The 21989-nt window shown below is 36.8% G+C and overlaps 1 protein-coding gene across 6 annotated transcripts in view; it reads right to left on the minus strand.

Moving 5' to 3' along the window:
- Positions 1 to 21989, minus strand: part of ZRANB1 (zinc finger RANBP2-type containing 1) — a 52723-nt gene that overhangs the window by 22396 nt on the left and 8338 nt on the right. For 2 of the 6 annotated variants that reach the window (XM_032226037.1, XM_032226035.1), the window contains exons 2-6: positions 17706 to 17853; positions 16353 to 16454; positions 15052 to 15902; positions 6558 to 6745; positions 5559 to 5712 (exon numbers count right to left, since the gene is read on the minus strand). In XM_032226037.1, the coding sequence (XP_032081928.1) occupies positions 5559 to 5712; positions 6558 to 6745; positions 15052 to 15865 (1156 nt within the window). In that variant the 5' untranslated portion in view covers positions 15866 to 15902; positions 16353 to 16454; positions 17706 to 17853. Of the gene's footprint in view, positions 1 to 5558; positions 5713 to 6557; positions 6746 to 15051; positions 15903 to 16352; positions 16455 to 17317; positions 17650 to 17705; positions 17854 to 20059; positions 20190 to 21989 lie in introns of those variants that run through there. The other 4 variants (XM_032226036.1, XM_032226038.1, XM_032226039.1 and 1 more) reach the window with 4 other exon arrangements.

Raw genomic sequence — 21989 nt, forward strand, 5'->3', positions numbered from 1 at the left:
TGACGTATATTGTTTTCTTTTTATTCTTTAACTGTAAGCTATTCAGAGACATTGTGGAGTTGGTCTGTCTAAAAATTTTAATAGTCAGGGTTAGAAAACAGACCAAATAAATACACGTTGGCTGATAATGCTACATGGAATATAGGTAAAGCTGTGGTTAGGAACTTTCCCCCCCTCTGCTTTGTAAATAACGAGCCCAAGGAAAATCTGGGCAAAACTATGACTAAGGAGGAGGGTTTTCCTTCATAGATATAAAACTAAGCCCCACTTTCTATCTTAAAAGGGTCTGGTTAACCTTTTTTCTAATAGGTCCACCCTCAGTGACTAAGAATTGACTGAAATTATGCCCCTATCATGAGCAAGGAATGCTGCAAGTGACATGAATTTGAGTACAACTGACAGCCTAGTCTATTATTTTTTGCCTTATTGAATACTGTTGTGTTAATCCTAGGTTGACAAAACTATGATGGGTATCTTTATAGTCATAGGACCATTTATTGATGTGAAGGACTTGGAGCGGGGGGAGAGTAATCTCAGTGTGTTATCTAATATAGAAAATAATGCAGAGATAGTACAGCTTCTGGGAGGTTGTATGAAAAAATAATTCCAATCTCAATTTGAAGTACAGAGAAATAGATAGAAATAGTTGAATTTGTTTCTATATTAAGATATATTATTAATTAGTGATGTTCAATTGTCATATCAGGCTCTTAATCTTATTGCAGTAAAGTTTACCATGTCTTGATTTGTAAGAAATCAACAGCAACTAAATCCCCAAATCAGAGAACCTGACAGTTGATAGCCATGGGCTATGAAAGGTAGTGACTTGAAACATAAATGGAGTAAATGATAAAAGTGTAACTTTGACTTACTCAATTTGGACACTGAAAAATACCTGAGAATAATTTAGAAAGGTGTCTGTTTGTTTTGAATATGTGGTTTAATTATAAGCCTATTTATAGGTACACATAATAAAAAAATAATTTTAAAAACATGACTGATTGATTTAAAATGAAAGACTGACAGAAGTATTTAAGGATAAAAGGATAGAGATGGAGGAGGAGGAGGGGGAGGAGGAGGGGGGAGGAGGGGGGAGGAGGAGGAGGAGGAGGAGGAGAAGGAGGAGGAGGAGGAGGAGATCCTACACGAAAAAATCAGGTGACCCTCATTTAACAAACTTCCATTCATATTTCAGTTATAACTAATCCCTGAAATTCTGTCCATCACACCACTAAAGAAGTCATACATTATTTGCCTCCTTCCCTGCCATCTTCCCACAAGCAAAGTCAATGAAAAAGCCAGCAGGAGGTCAGAAATCACGATCAGAATCTCTGCAGATCTTGCTTTAAAATGGCAATTGTGGACTGACAGAACTGCTGTCGCAGTTGTGACATTGTGCTTTATTAGTAATGGAAATTCTGGTCCCAATTACTATTGTTAAGTAAGAACTACCTGTTATTAATCTTCCAACAAAATAAATGGAATTCAATGTATGGAAAGATCTGGAAGCTACCCATGACAGAGTGAGAACAAACTACAATACCAATGAAGAAGAAAAATAACAGCTCTCAAAAGAAACCAGCATGGCTGCATAAAGAACTCCCTGACAAATTGAAAACCAAAAAGGACAAGTACAAAAAGTGGAAAGAGGGGCACATAACTAAGGCAGAATATTAGCAAATAGCCCGAGTCTGCAAAGATGAAGTGAGGAAAGCTAAGACTCACAATGAAGAAAGGCTTGCGGCAAAAGTAAATGAGGAAGAAAAAGGTAAGTGAGCACCTGTCTACCCTAGATGAGTTCACTCGGACTGGATGGATTACACCCCCAAGAGTTCTGAAGGAACTGGCAGACAAAATCTCAAAACCACTGAACTATATCTTTCAAAGTTCCTGGAGCACCAGGGAACTGTCAGAGGACCGGAAAAGAGCTGATTTAGTTCCCATATTCAAAAAAAAAAAGGGGGGGGGGAAATAGATCCAGGAAACTACAGACCCATCAGCCTAACCTCAATACCAGGGAAGATTCTGGAAAAGACAATCAAGCAATAAAATCAACAAACACCTAGAAGCAAACAAAGTAATAACCAAAAGCCAGCATGGGTTTGTCAAAAACAGATCATGCCAGACTAATCTTACTGCATTCTTTGATAAATGACAGAATTAGTGGATCAGATGAATGCTGTCAATACGATTTACTTGGACTTCAGTATGGCATTTGTTAAAGTAGATCATAACCTACTACTAGATAAAATAGAAAAATGTGGGTTAGACAGCATCACCAACAGATGGATTTGTTAGTGGCTGACCAACTGCACTCAACATGTAGTCCTTAATGGAACTGCATCTACATGGAGGGAAGAATGCAGTGGGGTATCCCAAGGCTCTGTTTTAGGCCCAGTACTCTTCAACATCTTCATCAATGATATGGACGAAGGGATAGATGAGGAATTCATCAAATTTGCAGACAACACCAAGCTAGCAGGAATAGCAAACATTCCAGAAGAAAAGCTTAAGATACAGAAGGATCTTGACATTGAACATTGGGCGCTATCTAACAAAATGAAATTCAATGGTGAAAAAAGTAAGGTTCTACATTTAGGCAAGAAAAGCAAAATGCACAGATACAGTATAGGTGGTACCTCACTAAATAGTAGTAATTGTGAGAGGGATCTTGGGAGTCCTAGTGGACAACCATTTAAATATGTGCAGCAGCTGCCAAAAAAGCCAACACAGTTCTAGGCTGCATAAACAGAGGGATAGAATCAAGATCACGTGAAGTGTTAATACCACTTTATAATGCCCTGTCAAATACAGTCAAAGAGATACCCAAATAGCTAAAATTTAAACAGTAATAAGTCACACACATTTGCTTCAATCATTCAGCTCTGAAAAGGCAAAAAAGACCAGGAACAGAGAAGTCCTGATTGCAAAAAATTTGCAGGCTATTTATACATTTTAACCTTCCCAAGGTTATGGAAGATGTTTTTTAAAAATTAGGCACAAGATACTACAATCCGTTCTATTACAGGGAGGATTTACCCAATCCCCACCTATGAAGGAAACTGCCCACCTGTCCAAACTGTTTCCTGCATTTTTTTACATGCTACTTTTTGTGACATTTTCCAGAAATAATAGTAATATATTACACTCATTTTGTTTTTTTAGACTCCCACTGTAGTAATGTCAAATTTTGTGTGGCTATAGTGAAAATGCAGCAACAAAAGGTTCAAACATGATAAATCTGCCACTTGGGATTTAGACTACTAATTCTGTTTTATTAATTTTAGATTTTGGATTAATTTGCTTTAAGATAGGAATAATAAAATTTTCTTTGAAGCAATCAGTTTCGGCTCACAGCTTACAACCTAAATACTACTGTGTTTCCCCGAAAATATGACATGTCCTCATAATACAGCCATGCCACATTTTTCTGGTGGGCAAAAATATAAGCCCCCTCCCCGCATATAAGCCCCCTGGACAACCCCCCACCTCTGGCCAGGCCGAGTGCCGCTCACCAACCTAGCGGTATCCCAAAGGTGCCAAGCCGCGGGAACCTGGGGGGAGGCAAAAGTGATTGCGTTGCTTGGTGCCTTCGGGATACCGCTAGGTTGGTGAGCAGTGCTGGGCCCAGTTGAAGAGGGGGGTTACCGGGCGGCTGCTCTCTTGCGAGTGGGCTCCCAAAGAGCCGGGCACAGCCATGAAGCAACCACACTCATGAGCAGCCACTCGGCAAACCGACTTTGCAGCCGGGGACAGCGCCATTCACTGACCTAGGGGTATTGCCAAGCCAAGTGAGCACCTGTTTGCTGGCGCCCAGCTCCCGCGGCTTGGCACCTTCCAAATGCCAGTGAATGGCGCTCTGCATGGCTGGAGAGGGGGGTTGCACGAGCGGCTGTTCCACTCTTGCTCACCTGCCTCCCAGCCTCAGGATGCATGGCCCAACTCTCATTACGGAGCCAGGGCACCTCCGCCGCCGCAGAGCGTACAACTATAGAGCGTGCGCCCAGAGCGGCCACTGCTGAAAGACTCGGGTTGGAAGCCACAGAAAAAGCCAGGCTGGGATGGCGGCGGTGGCGGCTGCGGCAGAGGTGCCCTGGCTCTGTAATGAGAGCTGGGCCATGCATCGTGAATCTGGGAGGTGGGTAAGAGTGGAACAGCCGCTCGCGCAACCCCCTCTCCAGCCGTGCAGAGCGCCATTCACTGGCATTTGGAAGGCGCTAAGCCGCAGGAGCTGGGCGGCAGCGAACAGGCACTCACTCGGCTTGGCGATACCCCTAGGTCAGTGAATGGTGCTGTGCCCGGCTGCACGGGGGATCTGCCGGGTGGCTGCTCATGAGCATGGTCGCTTCATGGCTGTTGTGTTGTGCTGCTGCGACAGTGTAACACAGCCATTCGCCCATCAGGCTGTCCCCGGCTCTTTGGGAGCCCGCTCGCAAGAGAGCAGCTGCTCAGCAACCCCAAAACAATAAACCCTCCCTTCATAATAAGGCCCAAGCCATATTTTGTAGGTAAAAAGAAAATAAGACTGTCATATTTTTGGGGAAACACGGTACAACAGTGGTAATAATAAAGGGGGAACAAACAAACAAAAACAAATGAAAAGGTAGTGACAAATAAGTCACATGTGCTTACAGTTACAATTATTAATCACTGAGCAAAATAAACTCTAGTTCCTTTCAGGATGTTCTATGCATATCCAAAGTACATCTACTTTATTATTTAAATCATATAGTACACCACTAGTTCCCTATTCCACTTTCTCATCAATTTCAGTCCCAATTGAAATTTCTTTGAAAGAAAATCTATCCCTATACTTTTTACACAATCACAAAAATCCTTTCTCAAACAGCAGTAGTCCTTACAACAGGTAGTTCTTACAATCACAATTGGGGCCAGAGTTTCCATCATGAGTCACTGTGGTCGGACTCTATGTTACAATAATTGTTACAGCAGTCATTACGTGAATCACTGCAATGGTTAAGCAAATCACATGGTCATTAACCAAATCCTGTCTCCCAAATGGGTATTTGGTCACAAATCATGGTCACAATTACAGGCCGTTGCACGTGGTTGTAAATGCAAGCCAGTTGACAAGAGTCCAAATTGCAATTAAATGACTGCAGTGTAATACAATGATCATAAGTGCAATTCAGGTCAAAAGTCACTTTTTCCAAAGCCATTGTAAGTTTGAAGAGTTAAGTGAACAGTTACAAGTCAAAGACTATCTTGTACTCATCAGCCAATAACAAAGCACAGATATTTCAGATATTTTCTCAACACGTACCAGAATCTGAAACAGAATTGTAACACTTTCATAAAATATTTACTAATAATTGTAATCAAATATTAAAATATCACCAAACAAATCTAAATATTTATCTAGGCTTAATTCTGTTATGAACTGTATTAGTTAACCTTGTTTGGTATCTCCACATAAAAAAAAAAAATGCTTCATGAAAGTTTTACCACAACACCCACAGAAGAAAATTAGAAAGTTGATACTTTTATACACTCTTTAAACCAGTTAAAAGTATAAATTAATAGCATCTCGTAATTACCAGCAGGTAACGTAAATGTAACAAGGTCAGTTAGGAAATAGCAAGCAAAATCTCCCTTCCGTTGATGAAGAGATGCAGCAATTTCACGCCGGATTTGTTCAGTGAGCTCCGGGCACACCATAGCAGGAATGCACTTAGCTGCATGCTGGGACACCTGTAAGGTGACATTTAGTTACTTTCTTTGCTTTGAAAGATAAACATATTACAGGTGCAAAAATACACATCATGCGATACAGACACTTTTCAATCAACTCAGATACAAGAATAAATTAACAGGATTCATTATTTGAAGTGCTGAGGTAGGAACAATTAAAAGACAAGCCCACCTACTCCCCACCTCAACACTTTCTGTTCCCTCCCTCCCCATCTTTTAACGATAATTTTATTTCAGTTGTGAGAAGAGCCGAGGTGGCGCAGTGGTTAAATGCAGCACTGCAGGCTACTTCAGCTGACTGCAGTTCTGCAGTTCCGTTGTTCAAATCTCACCGGCTCAGGGTTGGCTCAGCCATCCATCCTTCCGAGGTGGGTAAAATGAGAACCTGGATTGTTGTTGGGGGCAATATGCTGACTCTGTAAACCCCTTAGAGAGGGCTGAAAGAAGCGGTATATAAGTCTAACTGCTATTGCTATTTTCATTTTTATTGCTTTAGAAATATTTATCATTTCAGAGTTTAATGTTTTAGTGCTGTAAGTCTCCCAGAGTTGTTTCAATGCAAGAGGAGGGAATTTGAACTTCCCTAGAGTGCATGAGAGTTCCCATTAACTCCATAATTAGTCATGAAAGATCAACACTTTTTCTGACTGAGAAAATTAACTATATTACATTAAATGAAAAATTGTGCCAAAGACCTTACCTGAATGATTAGATTTACACAAATCAAAGAAAACTGTGTTGTTGGTCTAATTTTTTAAGCAGCTCACTCTGAAGTTTTAACTATTACTGGCAACCAGATTCATTTAGTCTGTTGAGCGAACTAATGAGCAATCATGAAAACTCACCTCTGTAAGCAGAACTGCTAACATATCTTGTCTCTGAAAACGTATTGCAAGGTGAACTAGCGTGTATCCCACATCAAAAGCCGAAGGCCGATTTAACAAGCGTACTTCATCTGCAGTAAGTTGCCGTGCAATATCTCCTCCTGATGATTTATAAGCTTCAATAGCAGCTAGATCACCTTCTACAACCCCTGGAGACATGGAAATTGTATCAGAATTTTTATTTTTACAATTTCTAATGAAAATTTTACTTTCAGATTCTTGGAATCCTGTTTAGGGAAATAAATGCAGTTGCGATTAAATGAAAGCTTCTCTAATAACAATATAACATGCACATGGTGCTGCACTAAGATTTTTTTCCCTATATTGTCTCTGAAAGTATAGGTCATACTTTTCTAGGAAATAGAATGCAAACTGCCTCTTTGAAATTTGTGTATGTGCCTTTCAATTTCATTCAGACCTAATAGTTTAAGAATAAATCAGCTTATACATAGTACATGACCACTGTGAAAAGAACTTAAACATTATATATTAAAAATGTTTATAATAACAAATCTGCCTGTACCACAATATGTTAACTAAGAAAATCCTTGAAATGGATTTTAGAAGTACTTTGCTGAATTATCTCACCCTCATCATACTTGTGAGTTAATATGAAATCCTGTATCAACTTGCCTATGGAGATTTTACAACAACCTGCATGTAGTTTGAATATAGTTAAGTTGTGCATGATGCCATATTATTTACTGAATTCTTGTTAATCATAGTGTACAACATGTTGAGAGAGTTTTTTATCCCATTCATATTCCAAAATAAAATCTACATTGCCCTCCATTTCACCCTCTCAACATTTTGATGGACTCACATTGGAATGAAAACATCTGACGGGTCCAAGATTACATACTGAATTTAATTATTAAATGGCGATGGAACTTCAAAGTCCTAATCTTATCAGAAAAAACTAGATCACCATAAGAAAATTGCCACTTTCCCGAATTCTCCTTTGCAGAAATAAAGATTTAGCAAGAGACACGACAGCTACATATCAGGGATTTGGATTGCTGAACATGAGGTTAGATTTAACAGCTGAAATGTTCCCTTCTAACTCAATGATTCCAAGATACAGATCATATGTCTTAGTACTACATATTAACTGTATAAAAATATCCCATTTCAAAATAGGAATTTAGAAAAACCACTATCCTGTATTACAAGAAGCCAACTGATAAAAAAAGTTGCGTGTTACCTGGGAAAAAATATCAACTTGTCATATCTTTGTCTCACAAAGGATGCATCAAATTGGTGCTCCATAAAAACAAAATATCAAGACTGAGGAAAAACTAAGAAAAAAAATGCTATTTAAGCAATGATATGACCGGAAGATACTTTTTGAGACATGCTAAGTTACATACCAGTCATGAATAACACAATAAATGAGTGGATTTTATTAGAGATTCATTTTAATATAATCCCCAAGATTCCAAGAGTATAGTAAATTGCTTAAAGAAAAAAATAGATGTAATCTTTATTTAGGTTATATTTTTTAAGTCTTGTTAAAAATGTTTTTAATGGGAATAAACTTCAAGAAACCAAAAATTCTGGTTCAAGGGAAATGAGAATTTTCTCTTCCCAAGGAACAAAGTATCTGTTGGAGATAAGTTCCACTTTAGGGTCATAGTAAGCTGAAAGAGAAACAGAAGTAAGTTGAACTAAATGCCACAGTATGGACAATGAGAGACAAAAAGAGACGAAAAGAGATGAGCAAATTATTTATGAATGCAAAATACCTTTGCAGAAGCAGAAGATAATATCTTCTATATAGAATGAACAAAAATATATAATAGAATGTTGAAAAAGCTAACTACTTTAAAAAAATTGCAAACGGATAATTATTCTTTACCTTAGAAAGTACTGTAGAGAGTTTAAGAGTTGGATTTGCAGATTTTAAAAAATTGATACTAATCTTTATTTAAGTATCTTTCCCCATAGGTTTTCAATAAAAAAGCTACAGATACTACATTCAGCACTAAGAATCTAAAGAAAATATAATTAAAAATAGTTAGTTAATAGCTTCACAGCATGGAAATAAGGGAGAGAACAAGCGTAAGAACAGAGCATTCAGACAGAAGACTTACACATATCTTAACTTATTCCAAAAACGACAGAAATACTTCAGTTAGGCCACTGAAAGAACACAGAAATAAAACTGAAGTAGAAAATTGTATAGGTAGCGGTTTTGCATCAGGTTACTAGTAGTATTTCTAAAAAGTTATGGAAAGCACATATATTATCCATATCAAGGGCACGTATACATTTTAGGCTGTCTTAAAGGCTCTCTTTTAATTGCTTAAAACAATTAAAATTGTATTTAAATAGTATATTTGATAATGAAACAACAGAAGACAACTTCTTTATTTGCTAGTGATGTGTAAAAAAGTTCTTTGCCAATGGATTATCAATGTAGCCCCAAGTTGTTTACTTATAGACATCCAGAGTGAAAATTTTGGTGGCAAATGCCCCTATTATTTTCATTATCCTGCAGTTGACCGAGTCCATATAATTAAAGAAAACCCTATTCAGTTCCTTCCTATTCAATTTCACAAGCTCAAGAGAAGCTCAAATTGTAGCACCAGATGATGTTCTGGTCACCATAATAAAATCTACCCAACTGATATCCAGATGAAAATGATATGAGCAATTCCACTTGTAAAGAAACTTGCAAATTCATGCAACAGTTTGGAAGACATTTGGCCCCATTTATCATTCCCTAAAAAGGTTCAAATCACTCAGAACAGGACTACCAGGTGGAAATCCGCAGGTTCAATAAAAGTGGAGAAAAGCTTTGTTTCTCTTCTTGTTACCATGTAGGCTTGATCACAAGCCCATACCAATGTTCAGCTATTTAATTTTGCACATAAGTGTATAATTTCTAGAGTGCAGAAAAATAAAACAAATTCATGAGTATCTGATTATGATTAGTGATATTGTGTTGGGATGGGATCCAGAGGAAATTTTTATGGAGGCTCCAATCTTTTCTAGAGGTAAATTCAAAATGAAAATGCTGAGAGAGATTATTGTCATTGGATTATAATTTCTTTTAGCGTTTTAGTTGCTTCCACCTGGCGTTGGGGCTTTACTGATTTCATTAGTATAATAATGATTAACTCCATCAGCCTTTCCAACAAAATACAAAGAAACTGTTCAAAGATCATGTTTCATGTTGGAAATTACAGCATCAACAAACTACAGGCTGTTTCTAAAACTTTTGAGGGCATGAACATAATTGACATTAGTGGCACAACTAAACTAATTACTGGAGAACCAATCCTGTCACTAGAACAAACATTTTACTTCTCTTTAGATTCTCAACGTCTGGGGTTCAGTGGGCACATCTGAAAAAAATAGTGGGTATGGTGGGTATGGCCCATCACAAAACATTTATAAACTCAAAATCAAAAAGTGGTTGAGTACAGCAACCCTTTTCATTTTCTTTTGAGGATTATGTAAATTAGGCTATGACTTGAGGCTAATATTTTGCAAATTTAAAAATAAAATCAGATAGATTAATAGAGCTTTTCAAGCACCAAGAAATATGTTACAAGCAACATTTCTGAACTACACATTTATTTTCCATTTAAACAATTGTAGCTTAATGTTCAGCCTTTATAAACTTCAGGTGGCCCAAAATGTTGCAACTGAAGTACTGATTGGCAACATTTTTAGGGAGCATATAAATCTCTTGCTACAATAAGATATTCTAAAAGGCACTGAAAACCTGGCTATTCTCCCAGATCTTGGGGGAGGTTGTTTGATGAGTCCTGTAAGAATTTGTTCTGGACACAGAACAAATTATTTTTTTCTGGACACAGAACATCTGTTTCTCTATTATATGAATAAATGTAAATAATCAAAAATTGATTTGCAATTATTTGCGTTCAATATCCAGTTCCAAATACGACCGTCTTCCGAGTAAGATTTCTCACACATTATTCTCTCTGGATTTTAAGCTTTTCATCTTACAATTATCAAATGCATATTAAGGGAGATGAAGAAAGAACATTTATCAATAATGCCTCCAGGTCTGGAGACTCTTATTACTTCGAAGATGAGGCTAGCACTCTTTCCCTCAAGAAGTGATGCTAATTTTTTTTTTTATTAATGAAAGCTATTTGTGTTTAAGCAGATTCATTGGCTAGTTTGGTTCATATTTGTTTATTTTTACTGATAAGTTTTAATTATATTTTAATTGCTTTTTGTCTATTTTAATTGTAATTCTGATTTAATTTTACTTGATGTATTTTATTATCATTAGCCAGTTTAAGACTGTTTGAAGAGGAGAAATATAAAGTAAATAATTCAATTGCTGATGTCAGTTCAATTATTGTAACTTCTGGCTTGCAAACTTCATATTATTCTGCAGTATATACGACAGATCACAACTGAAGATGACTGCCTGTTCTCACATCTCATCTCCCAATCTTCAACAAAATATACCTCAGCTAACAACAATAATTTAACCTTTGGTGATTCTTGTTATGTACATTTCTGCCGTTTATTAAATATAGCTTTAGGTGGAAATCCTTCCCGATCCCCTTTGTAAATGGCTCCCAGAAGTTACAGACAATCAGAAAGAAGTAAAAATAGTAAACCCAGTTACACCCAAATTCCTAAAAATCCAGGTTTGCATGACCTATGTCTGTGCCAGCCCTTCACTTCATTGCCATAAATAACACTTTCCTGATACTAAGAGAGTGGTTTAATTCTATCATTCTTCTGATTTTACAGAAAACGGGACAAGGCTGATTCAACAAATTGCTGCCCTGTTTCTTACAGTAATCATAATTAGTCAATTATATGTCTACGTTTTGTATTAATATACTTTTTGACTGGATGCTTCCCAAAAGTGTATTAGTCCCAGAGCATGTAAGGTTTGGACCTGATTATTCAACTATGGACCAGTACAGAATGTTACATCATCTAGCCCAGTGTTTTTCAACCACTGTGCCGTGGCACACTAGTGTGCCGTGACATAGTGTAAGGTGTGCCGTGGGAAAAACACTTTATATATAGTCAATATAGGCACAGAGTTAAATATTTTTAACATTTTCTAATGGTGGTGTGCCTCGTGATTTTTTTCATGAAAAAAAGTGTGCCTTTGCACAAAAAAGGTTGAAAAACACTGATCTAGCCATACTATAACTTTCTAAAAGGTGGTCCTTGTGTTGCTTTCATAAATCTAAAAGTCCCCTTTTACTCTACACATGAGAAATTTTGAAGAAATTAGCTACAATATTGATTGATTTTTGTTTTCTTAAATTGGCAAAAATCATTACAATCAGATACCAATATACAAAGGAAATCTTTTCCTATTATACAGTTTTAGCCCCACTGTATATATATATGGTGGAATATAAAAATATATAAATTCTGTTTGCTAAACCAGAGTTTCTCTTATCTCTTGCCCATTGCCCTGTTTCTTTTCTTCTCTATGTCAAATGGATGCCTTGATGCATGTGTAGGTACCTCAAAGCATCTTACTACTGACATAGGGAACAGACTGAGATCAATTTATCTTTAAAAAAAAAATCTTAATATTTTCCTGAAAGGATTTCAAATCCCCAATTAGCTAAAATGTTAACAAGTAGATCTATTGAGTCATCATACCCTTTAAGTGTACAGGCATCCACTTTCAATCATCTACTCACAGGATCAATCAAGTAAAGGACCTTTTTATAAGAGCCCAAACAGCATCTTTTGCAATTATGAAATATACATTTCAAACAGTAACAGCTCTGTACCAGCAACTGTCAATTTATTTAAGGCTAAAGTTTTGGGTTCAATGTTACATGAGGTTTGGTTATGAATTTATAACAGTTTTTAGATTAGAGTTTACCCAATCTGCATTTTAAAGATAATAATGGGTTCTTTATTCCATCCTTAACTGAGTGGAATTAGGCTGCATCTCCTTAGGAGCATATTGAAGTTCTGTCACTTCAGATACGAATTAAAACTAATTTGGGGGGAAACGTCTTTGGTCCACTTCATCTTACTAGATAGCTCTTAATCTTCCCTAAGAAGACAAATTCACTAAGACAAATATTACTCTGGCTTATTGCAGCTTTTCTTTTCTAGCATTAGCTGGTCTTACCCTATAAAGACATACATTACCCTTCAGTAGACGATCTGGGATCGAGATCTCCCAAAAGATAGAATCACATACACTGCCAGAATACCATTTATACAATAAATGGAGGAAAGCACTCATAACATTAATTGCTAGAAATCTTAACTTGCTTTTCTGACCAGGAAGTCATCATTTTTCTCCTACACAATAAATATTTATGTATTTGCAGTAACATTTCAAATGTAGAATTGATCTGGTATCTACTTTACATGACCAACTTAAGAATTTTTTGTATAAGTAACCTGTAACAACAAAAGTAGCCCTGGTTTTGTAGTGTTTAAAATGCAGCATTGCAGACAAACTCTGCCCACCGCCTGGAATTTCATCCCAATGGGGTTCAAGGTTGACTCAGACCTCCATCCTTCCAAGGTCAGTAAAATGAGGACCCAGATTTTTGCAAGCAATACGCTGACCTTGTAAACTGCCCAGGGAGTGATGTAAAGCACTATGGGGCGATATATAAATCTTAAGTGCTATTGCTATTGGTAGTGCTCACCTTTTCCATGAAGATTTTTGATACAACTCCTATTTTTCAACAAGATCACAGCATTTATGGAGGGAAGCTTTTGATACAACTCCCATTTTTCAACAAGATCACAGCATTTATGGAGGGAAGCTTTGCACCCCTAGTTCTGATTCCAACAAAATTCACATACATAAACTGCTCCTGTATCAATTTAATTCAAAGTAATGCTAAAGTACACTCCATTTATGATATATTTACTAGATTGAACTTCAGTAGCATGGCACCTTTAGACTTACTGGAGCAACCACAATGGATGGGAATTATTGATATCCGGTATGGGAGTTCTTCCAACTATCAATTATACTTTGGGCAAATGTGATTTGGGAATAAAGACTAAAGAAGGAGAGTACTGAGATAGGGGAAATAGCAACAGTGCCAGGAATAATAAAAAGAAGGTAGCAAAAATCGTTGGTTAGAACATGAAAAGAATAACATTTACAGTGGACTCTCATCTGGGGGGGGGGGGGGGGGTTGGCCGAAAGTGCTGCCTCCCCATGAGAGATGAACTCTTTTCAGCAGGATGTAGAAATAGAGGCAAAATCCTGAAGGTTTTGGCTCCTTTCCTGCACTCTGCCAAAGAAGTTTCCTTCTGCGCAGTGAAGGGGAGCTAATCTCCTTCAGCAGGCAGCCCTTTCAGCGAACCCCCCGAGACGAGAGGAAGCTGAAATGCAAGCAGATGAACAGAGAGTGGAGACAGTAAAGATAAGGAGTACAGGGTTCCTCAGGTGGTTGGGGAAGGTCCTGGGATGTCCAGCAAGGTCACTCACAATCTTTTGTTCAGGGGCTGAAAAGCCTGCTTGGATTTTGGTAGGGAGGATTTTCAGCTCTTGAGCAGAGAGGCATCACAGTAAGAAAAAGTGCATGAGATGACTCAGGGATGTGAGGGAAGCCCTGGAAGGGCTGACACAAGCTGCGTGTAAGTGTCTCTCTGCTAAGGAGCTCAGATTCCTACTTGGATTTCAACAGGGAACATTTCAGCTCCTAAGCAGAGTCTCCGGGGGTTTGTGTTCACAACCCCCAAGGCACTTCTCCACTTGCACTCCTTATCTGGGACTCCATCCACTTAATGTCCTGAATGATCTCTTAATGACCACAATTGCTGGAATTGGGACCGTTAAGCAAAACAATTACATGATGTCTCATTTAACAACCACTTTGCTCAAATATTGAGTTTCAGGTTCCCAATTGTGGTCATAGGTTGAGAATTACCTGTGTATAAGGAAAAAAGGACTCTGTACTCATTCATAAGTTCTTACATCCATGATGGAAGATGTGCCATTAGAGACTTGGCATAATACTACAGGCATCCTTAACCTAAAATGATTGACTGCATCTATGCTAAATTACTTGAGGAAATACAAAGACTTTACTAGTGTAATCAGCATTTCAAAATAAAGCAGTATGCTTCAAGAGATACATGCCTCTTTATTTTTTTTACCTTAATTTTTGCCTTATGAGAAATATGCATGCTTATGAATGCTTATGAACTAAAACAAATTCTAAAATACATCTTGCCATTTCAAGAACAACAGAATTTTAGATAGAAAATTAAGAAATGATCATGGAAATACAGTTAAGTTTCATTTTATATTGCAGTACAACTCCAAATGCTTAAAAAAAATTGTCTATTCTTTTAGCAGAATTTGTTCACAGTGTTCAAAATATATGTATATTTGTGAATATTTTGATTGTGTATTTCTTTGCAATTAATCCTAGCTCTGTATGAAATTTGGCAATCAGCATGCACACGTTTTTCCTTTGCAAGTGAAATAAATAACAAAACTTACCAACACAAGCATTGAGAAACAACCAGTCAGTCTTCTTCATTCTGTTTTTTATTTGTTTTAGTTTTTTGAAATCAACTTCAAGTTCTTCTTTGCTGCCAACAGCTCCAGCCACTTCAATTCTCTGAAAGTCCATTTTCACTTCAGATTCTCGTTTAGCGGTGGGAGGTGACCTTCTTTGGCTATTTCCACTACTGCAGCTTCCTCTCCAACGAGTTCTTTCCTGCTCATTTATTATGGAAGAAGCCTGTTCTGTTTCTGCTAGTTCTATTGCTTCAATGTTGTTGGGCCGTGGGTGATCACAGACAACACATTTTCTGGCCTTAGCCCAATTCTCATAGGTACAAACAGAACAAGTCCAGTGTTGTGTCCTTATGTTCAATTTATTTCTATCATTGTATTCCTCACAAGGATCCACAGAAAAAGAAGCTGGTCTTGTACCAGATCCTGAAGACTGGGGGGATTCTGTGGGGCTCCTGGTCCTACGCTGAGACAAGCACTGAGTACACCTTATTGCACGAGGCCAGTTCAAGTAAGTACACATGTGACATGACCACTTATTTGTACTTTCGACATTGTAAGATGACTTAACTCTTGGTCTTGCACTAGAATCTGGACATATCAAAGGACTGCTGCCTCCTTCAATACCTGCAGGATCCCAGTCTCTACCAACATCACTTGAAGTACTTTTAAATGGATCTTCTGTGATAATAGTTCCACTAGGTCTCTGAGCACGGCACATGGTACACTTGATCGCAGATGGCCAGTTTTCATATGTACAATACTCACAAGCCCATTTTATTCCACGATCAGTCATCCTGCACTCTTTGAAGTAAATTGTTTCAGCAAGAAATCTTTAAAAAGAGATTAAATAGAATGAATTATTAAAAAAACCCCATTCTTAGCTCTTTAGAAGAATTGCTAATCACAAAGCCTTTATCTAGTCCACATCTAATGTTAAATCTTTGTGTACTATAACAAGCATCAATTCAAACATTATTTCCCTTTTCTTTTCTTACAAATTTTTTTAATTAACCATAGTACTTAATAAAATGACTGTCAGGGTTCCAAGTAACACCCTGCATGTCAGGAATTTGGTCATTTAAAGTAGTGTGGGGTGTGTGTGTGTGTGTGTAAATCAGTCACATTAAGATTTATGATAAGCAAGCTCATTTTATATATCTGTGCACACACAATTCCCAATGAAATTCAGATACTGCCAGTATTATAGGTCCTCCCAAATATCGAATTGTAGACTTATCATACAATTAAAATATATACATCAAACAAATTTGTGTATTTACTTTTCTATGATGAAGTCTATTTCGTCTCCATGCTGTCTCAGATTTTATCCACTTCAGCAGGAACTACCAAGAATGACCATCAGCACTATGAAACAGCTTTTCCTGTAAACAATATGATTTTTTGTTAAAATCTTATTTTTACATATATAAATATATGACACTTGATATACTGGACACATTCTAACTCAGTATGTTTGAATATTAAATTTTGACAAATCCTATAATAAATTTGTGAATAAAAATGCAATGATACAGCAGCAAATCTGTAAATGCTTATAGCACTCACTGTTGTTTATCTTTGATATAGGCTTATGAAAACATAAACAAAGCAGCTCACTTTTAACTGCCAAAGCACTAACAACTTTTACAAGTTGTTTCAGTAGTTTTGTTAATTTATATATAAAGGTAAAGGTTCCCCTGCACATACATGCTAGTCGTTTCCGGCTCTAGGAGCAGTGCTCATCCCAGTTTCTAAGCCGAAGAGCCAGCACTGTCCGAAAACATCTATCGCTGTGGTCATGTGGCCAGCATGACTAAACACCGAAGGCGCACAGAGCATTGTTACCTTCCCACCAAACGTGGTTCCTATTTTTCTATTTGCATTTTTATATAGTTTCGGACTGCTAGGTTGGCAGAAGCTGGGACAAGCAACAGGCGCTCACTCCATTACGCAATGCTGGGGATTCAAACCGCCGAACTGCCGACTTTCTGATTGACAAGTTCAGCATTTTAGCCATTGAGCCACCCATTTTATATAGAACTCTGCACAGCTACTTTGCTACCTGGCCCATTTGTCACATTATCAGATTCAGATGAATTGAAAAAGCACTTCTATACTACCAAATGCTGCTGGAAAATAAGATGAATTTTCTACCCAGATGTTGTTTTGTTGAGGAATATGCTTTGAAAACTAGATGTAATTACATTTAGTGGTGAGATAAAGTTTGTAACCCATTTAAAAATACCTATAAATTGTGTGATTAGAGATTCATCAAGGTTAAACAGGTTCTGATCAACATTCATTTTCTTTGTTGAGAAAAGTATATGAAGCTTCAGATTTAGTTATAGTGGCATCTCTTTTAGCAGCGCTGATTTCAACAATACGTTTCCAATGTTCTTGCTTAATCCGATTCATCAGCTTGGAAGTATTTTCACCCATTTTATTTTACAAAACTTTCAATTTTTTCCATTGTATCTTTGTATTTCTATGAACTATGTGCTTCAAGGCATGCCTTCATGCCACATCATTTTAATTTGTTTAATATCAAGGCTTGATTATTAAAAAATGCAAGATTTCTTCTTCTCCAGCCAATGTTTTTGGATTTAGAATTGCTCTTGAGCTGCATGGCTCACTTTCATTTAAACTTTAGTCCACTGATGGATACTTTGACATTCTTCTGTAGAATTTGCTGGTACAATCCAGAATCCACTGTTCCGTCAATGCTTGCAAGCCAAACCAGCCCATGCTATAATGGTGTTTGTTTAAGCAGAATCTTTTTACCTGTTTAAAAGAATTAGATGAAGTTCTTGTAGGTCACTGATGTGCAAACTTACAGAAAGTGGTCACAAACTTTCTCTCACCACTATAGTCTTGCTAGTTTTCTAACATACAAGTGAGTTTTCTTCTATATAAATATTAAGCAAAAGAGTCCATTGTAGATTCATAACCCATACTAAATTAATAAAGTGCTTCAAAGAACTCTTGGAGAGGGAGGGGAGAATGTAACTCACTAGAAGTTATTAAACTATTCCAGAAAGGTATCTTTTTTTCTTTTCCCATAAACATTTATTTCCAAAATCTTAGTTTTAATCATGCATTTTTTTTAAAAAAAGTTTTAATCACCATATTGACTGCAGCATTTTACTCATCACCTCTCTTTATTATATTATAACTTTTTCATATATTGATTATATTTCAATGTGCAATGTTACACATTCTGAACATTTTAGAGACTGACTTATAAAACTCTAGAATCTTAACAAGAGGAACAGAGATGTCACGAATGTTGTATTTGATAAAACATCTGGAAGCAGTACAATAAAGCCTTTTTTGAAACTATTAACAATTTAAAATATACTTCTGTAGTAGAATAATGAAAGTAAATAATCATCTTTAATGGTTTGAAAGTTGTTTATAAGTACCCAAGTTTGAAAATGACAGAGAAAATAAACCACTCATTTAAAGTCTTATGTATGCTGAAATTAAGAACAGATATTCTTTAGAAAACTGTTTGTAAACAAAAGCAGACTACATACAGTTGACTTAATGTTTAAATGGCTCAATCACTGATGGATTATCCCCTGAGTATCTCCTTCCTCCCAGGTACTCAAACAACAAAAGCAGTGCAGTTTCTCCCCTCCTCCCATCTGAAAGACTTACATTATTATAGCCACACCCAGGACCTGTGAATAAATGACTCCAACAGGACTCAAATAACATATTATGTTCTAACAGAATTGCACTGAGATATACTGAGAGTTCACACACGCCATTAAGCATATATGTAGTTCACTTGTTTTTGACCTAAAACACTGCCAATTGTGAAAAAGATAACAAAATACAAAAAAAAAATATGAACAAATCTGTAAAGAATTTTTTAAAGCCATGATTTTCTACATACATTTAGAGAAAAGATGAGTTATATTATTTCTCTCAATGCAAACATGAATCTGCCAATTCAGATAAATCATGTGATAAAATGAATAGCCTTGAAGTATTACATTTTTTGCAAACATGGCGTTGAAGATTCTTTACTGAATACAGTAATAGCAGTATTTATGTGATGAAAGTAAAGTATGAGTACAAATAAACTGAATTCTCGGCAAATAGCTCAACAAGTTTAAGTCAAGCATTTGTGGCATTCCCTTGTTTAATGTATTAGCAGTGAAATGTACAAGGAATGCTTTTAAATGGATTTAGAACTGGATGAAAAATTATATCCAATGAGAATACATCATTATGTCCACATTCAGTAGACGAGAAGCGTCAAATGGAGAACTACAAAGCTCCATTGTCTAATAACTTAGATGGCAGATAGAGAAAACATCAAATTTACAAGATCATACAAAAGAGATAATAAATGCATTAGAGGACAGAAACAGGATCGTGAGTGCCTTTACAAGCTGAAACAATGGGTAAAAACCAACAAGATGAACACCAACGAAGAGAAACCCAAATCTAAACTTGGATAGGAAAAATCAAGGTCATGGGAGGGGGGAGGGTAACCTTATTAGGCACTTGTACTTGCAAAAAAGGATTTGGTTTTCTTGGCAGATCACAAATTGAATATCAGCTATAGAATAATGCAATTCCCAAAAAAGCAAATGCAGTTTGAAACTGCATCAGAGTTACATTCTGTTCCTCTCTATTCTGAAGTAAACAGTCTACACCTAGAATACTATATTCAGTTCTGAACAACCATTTTAAAAAGGAACAAACTGGATTGTGTCCAAAGTAAGATTAAAAGGGTCCTGGAAGTGAATACTTGGGGAATGGTTGGAGATATGGATATATTTAGGCTGGAGAAGAAAAGACAGCTGTGTTCAAGTATCCAAAGGGCTGTCATGTTAGAAGAGAGGAAAGAATTATTCAGAGTTCTTGTAGAAGAAAGAACAAGAAAATACGTATGTGAAGCTCAAAAGAGGTTGGATCTTTCAGAAAGATAACAATCAGAAAAATAGCTAAGGATTAAATATGAAATACTTACAGGAAAGAGAAATAAAGGTTTTGGAATGGCTTTTGCAGTCCCCAGACTTAAATATTATTGAAAATTTGCGAAGAGATTTCAAACATTCAATACATGTAAGACCCAAGAATGTTTTTGAGTTTGAAGAATTCTGCAAAAGAGTAGGGAAAAAAATTCCCAAAACATTATTAAATGTTTATAAGTTACTATTTCTACCATAGGAAAAGAAAAGTTGTCTCTGTGCTTGCCACATTCATTAAATCTGTAAACAGTAAGCATGCATTTATATTAGAAGAAAGAAGTTGTATTTATATATTTGTATTGTGTAAAGTCAGTTTCTATTTCCTTGAGGTTTCTTCAAAAACACACGACTTAACTGATTATTTATATGCTATAACTTGGTGTTAACAACCACATAGATAGACCTTCTCCAGAATAATCTGATCCCCAACCGGGCCTTCAGGTCTTCCACCAGTAGACTCATTCCCACGGTAATCAAGCCTGCCTGCCTACCTTGCTGCTAGTTATCCTCTTCTGTACTTTTCTTCCATCTTTCCCAACATTATAGACTTCCCACAGAGCTAAATATTTGCAAACTAAAATGGAATTTGAACCTTGATTTGTGTCAGAAGTGATTTGTTCTTTGATGTGTTTATTTTCTTAGCTACTCACAGAATTCTTAAGCGCGTTCTCTAATACTAATGTTCAAAAGCATCAATGCTCTTTGTATCCTGCTTCTTTGAAATCCAACTTTTGTTTCCATAGAGTGTCACAGAGAAAAATAATTATCTGCAAGATTTTGAGCTTTATAGTACAGACATGTGAATATCTTTTCCAAGGCCTTTACTACTATTGTACCAAGTACTAGTCTGTGGTGTGTGTTTTTGAAAATTATTTTTTAATATTACTGGTCTTGTTACTGTTGAGAGTTGATCCTAAAAGGCAGAAGATATTTGATGGTTTAACATCTTCCATATCAGTTCTGGTGGGAATGGGAAAAGTCACACAGGGACCCAAGGCACAGGAAGTGGAGCATAGAGCATGGGGAAGACCTTGGGCCAGAGCCTCCAATGCCTCCACCAACTAGAAGGCATCCCACACTCCACTTAATGATCCACATGTTCATTTAATCTTTCATTGAGAACAGGGATGGCAAGGTTGTTAGGTAACAACTGCTGCAACATGCAATCATAATGGACAGGCTCCATTGCAGTCATATTTCGAGAACTACCTGTACACTGAAGGTTGAAGGTTGAAGATTTATTGTATTTATATGCCGCCCTATTCCCGGAGGGACTCAGGGTGGCTAACAAACCCAAAGGGGAGGGGAGGGGAGGTAAACAAGAAGGGAATACAACAAACAAAGTACAAGAGAATTTAAAAAGATAATCAACAGTCACACAATTCGAGGGGGGAAGGGAACTCGTCAACCCCAGGCCTGCTGGCACAGCCAGGTTTTAACAGCTTTACGGAAAGCCTGGAGGGAGGTGAGGGTCCGAATCTCCATAGGGAGTTCGTTCCAAAGGGCCGGAGCAGCCACAGAGAAGGCCCTCTTTCTCTGCTTTGCATTCTGTTTTATTTCTGCATTGGTCAACAAAACAAATACAATATTATAAAGATAATAAATCTGTAATGTTCTTCTTTCAAAACAACATAAAAACCAGTAGAATTGCAACCAAAATGTCTCACAAAAGTAGAGAATACTTCATTAAATAAATTTTTGGATCAAAAGCAATCAACAAAGTAATTATGTGATCACTAGAAACAGCATACTCAAATTGTTGTAGACTGGTCGTTTTACTGCATGGAATGCTTCTTGAAATTTATAAAACAAATAACCTATGCTTGAATATGTATCAAACTTTTCTTATTAAGCTATCAGTCAATCCTCAAATTGTTTATACTTACATTGTAGTTTGAAAAGGCAAAATGGAATGTAACTATTTAGTTT

The sequence above is a fragment of the Thamnophis elegans genome, chromosome 10 (genome assembly GCF_009769535.1).
Source record: "Thamnophis elegans isolate rThaEle1 chromosome 10, rThaEle1.pri, whole genome shotgun sequence".
NCBI classification, from domain to species: Eukaryota; Metazoa; Chordata; class Lepidosauria; order Squamata; family Colubridae; genus Thamnophis; species Thamnophis elegans.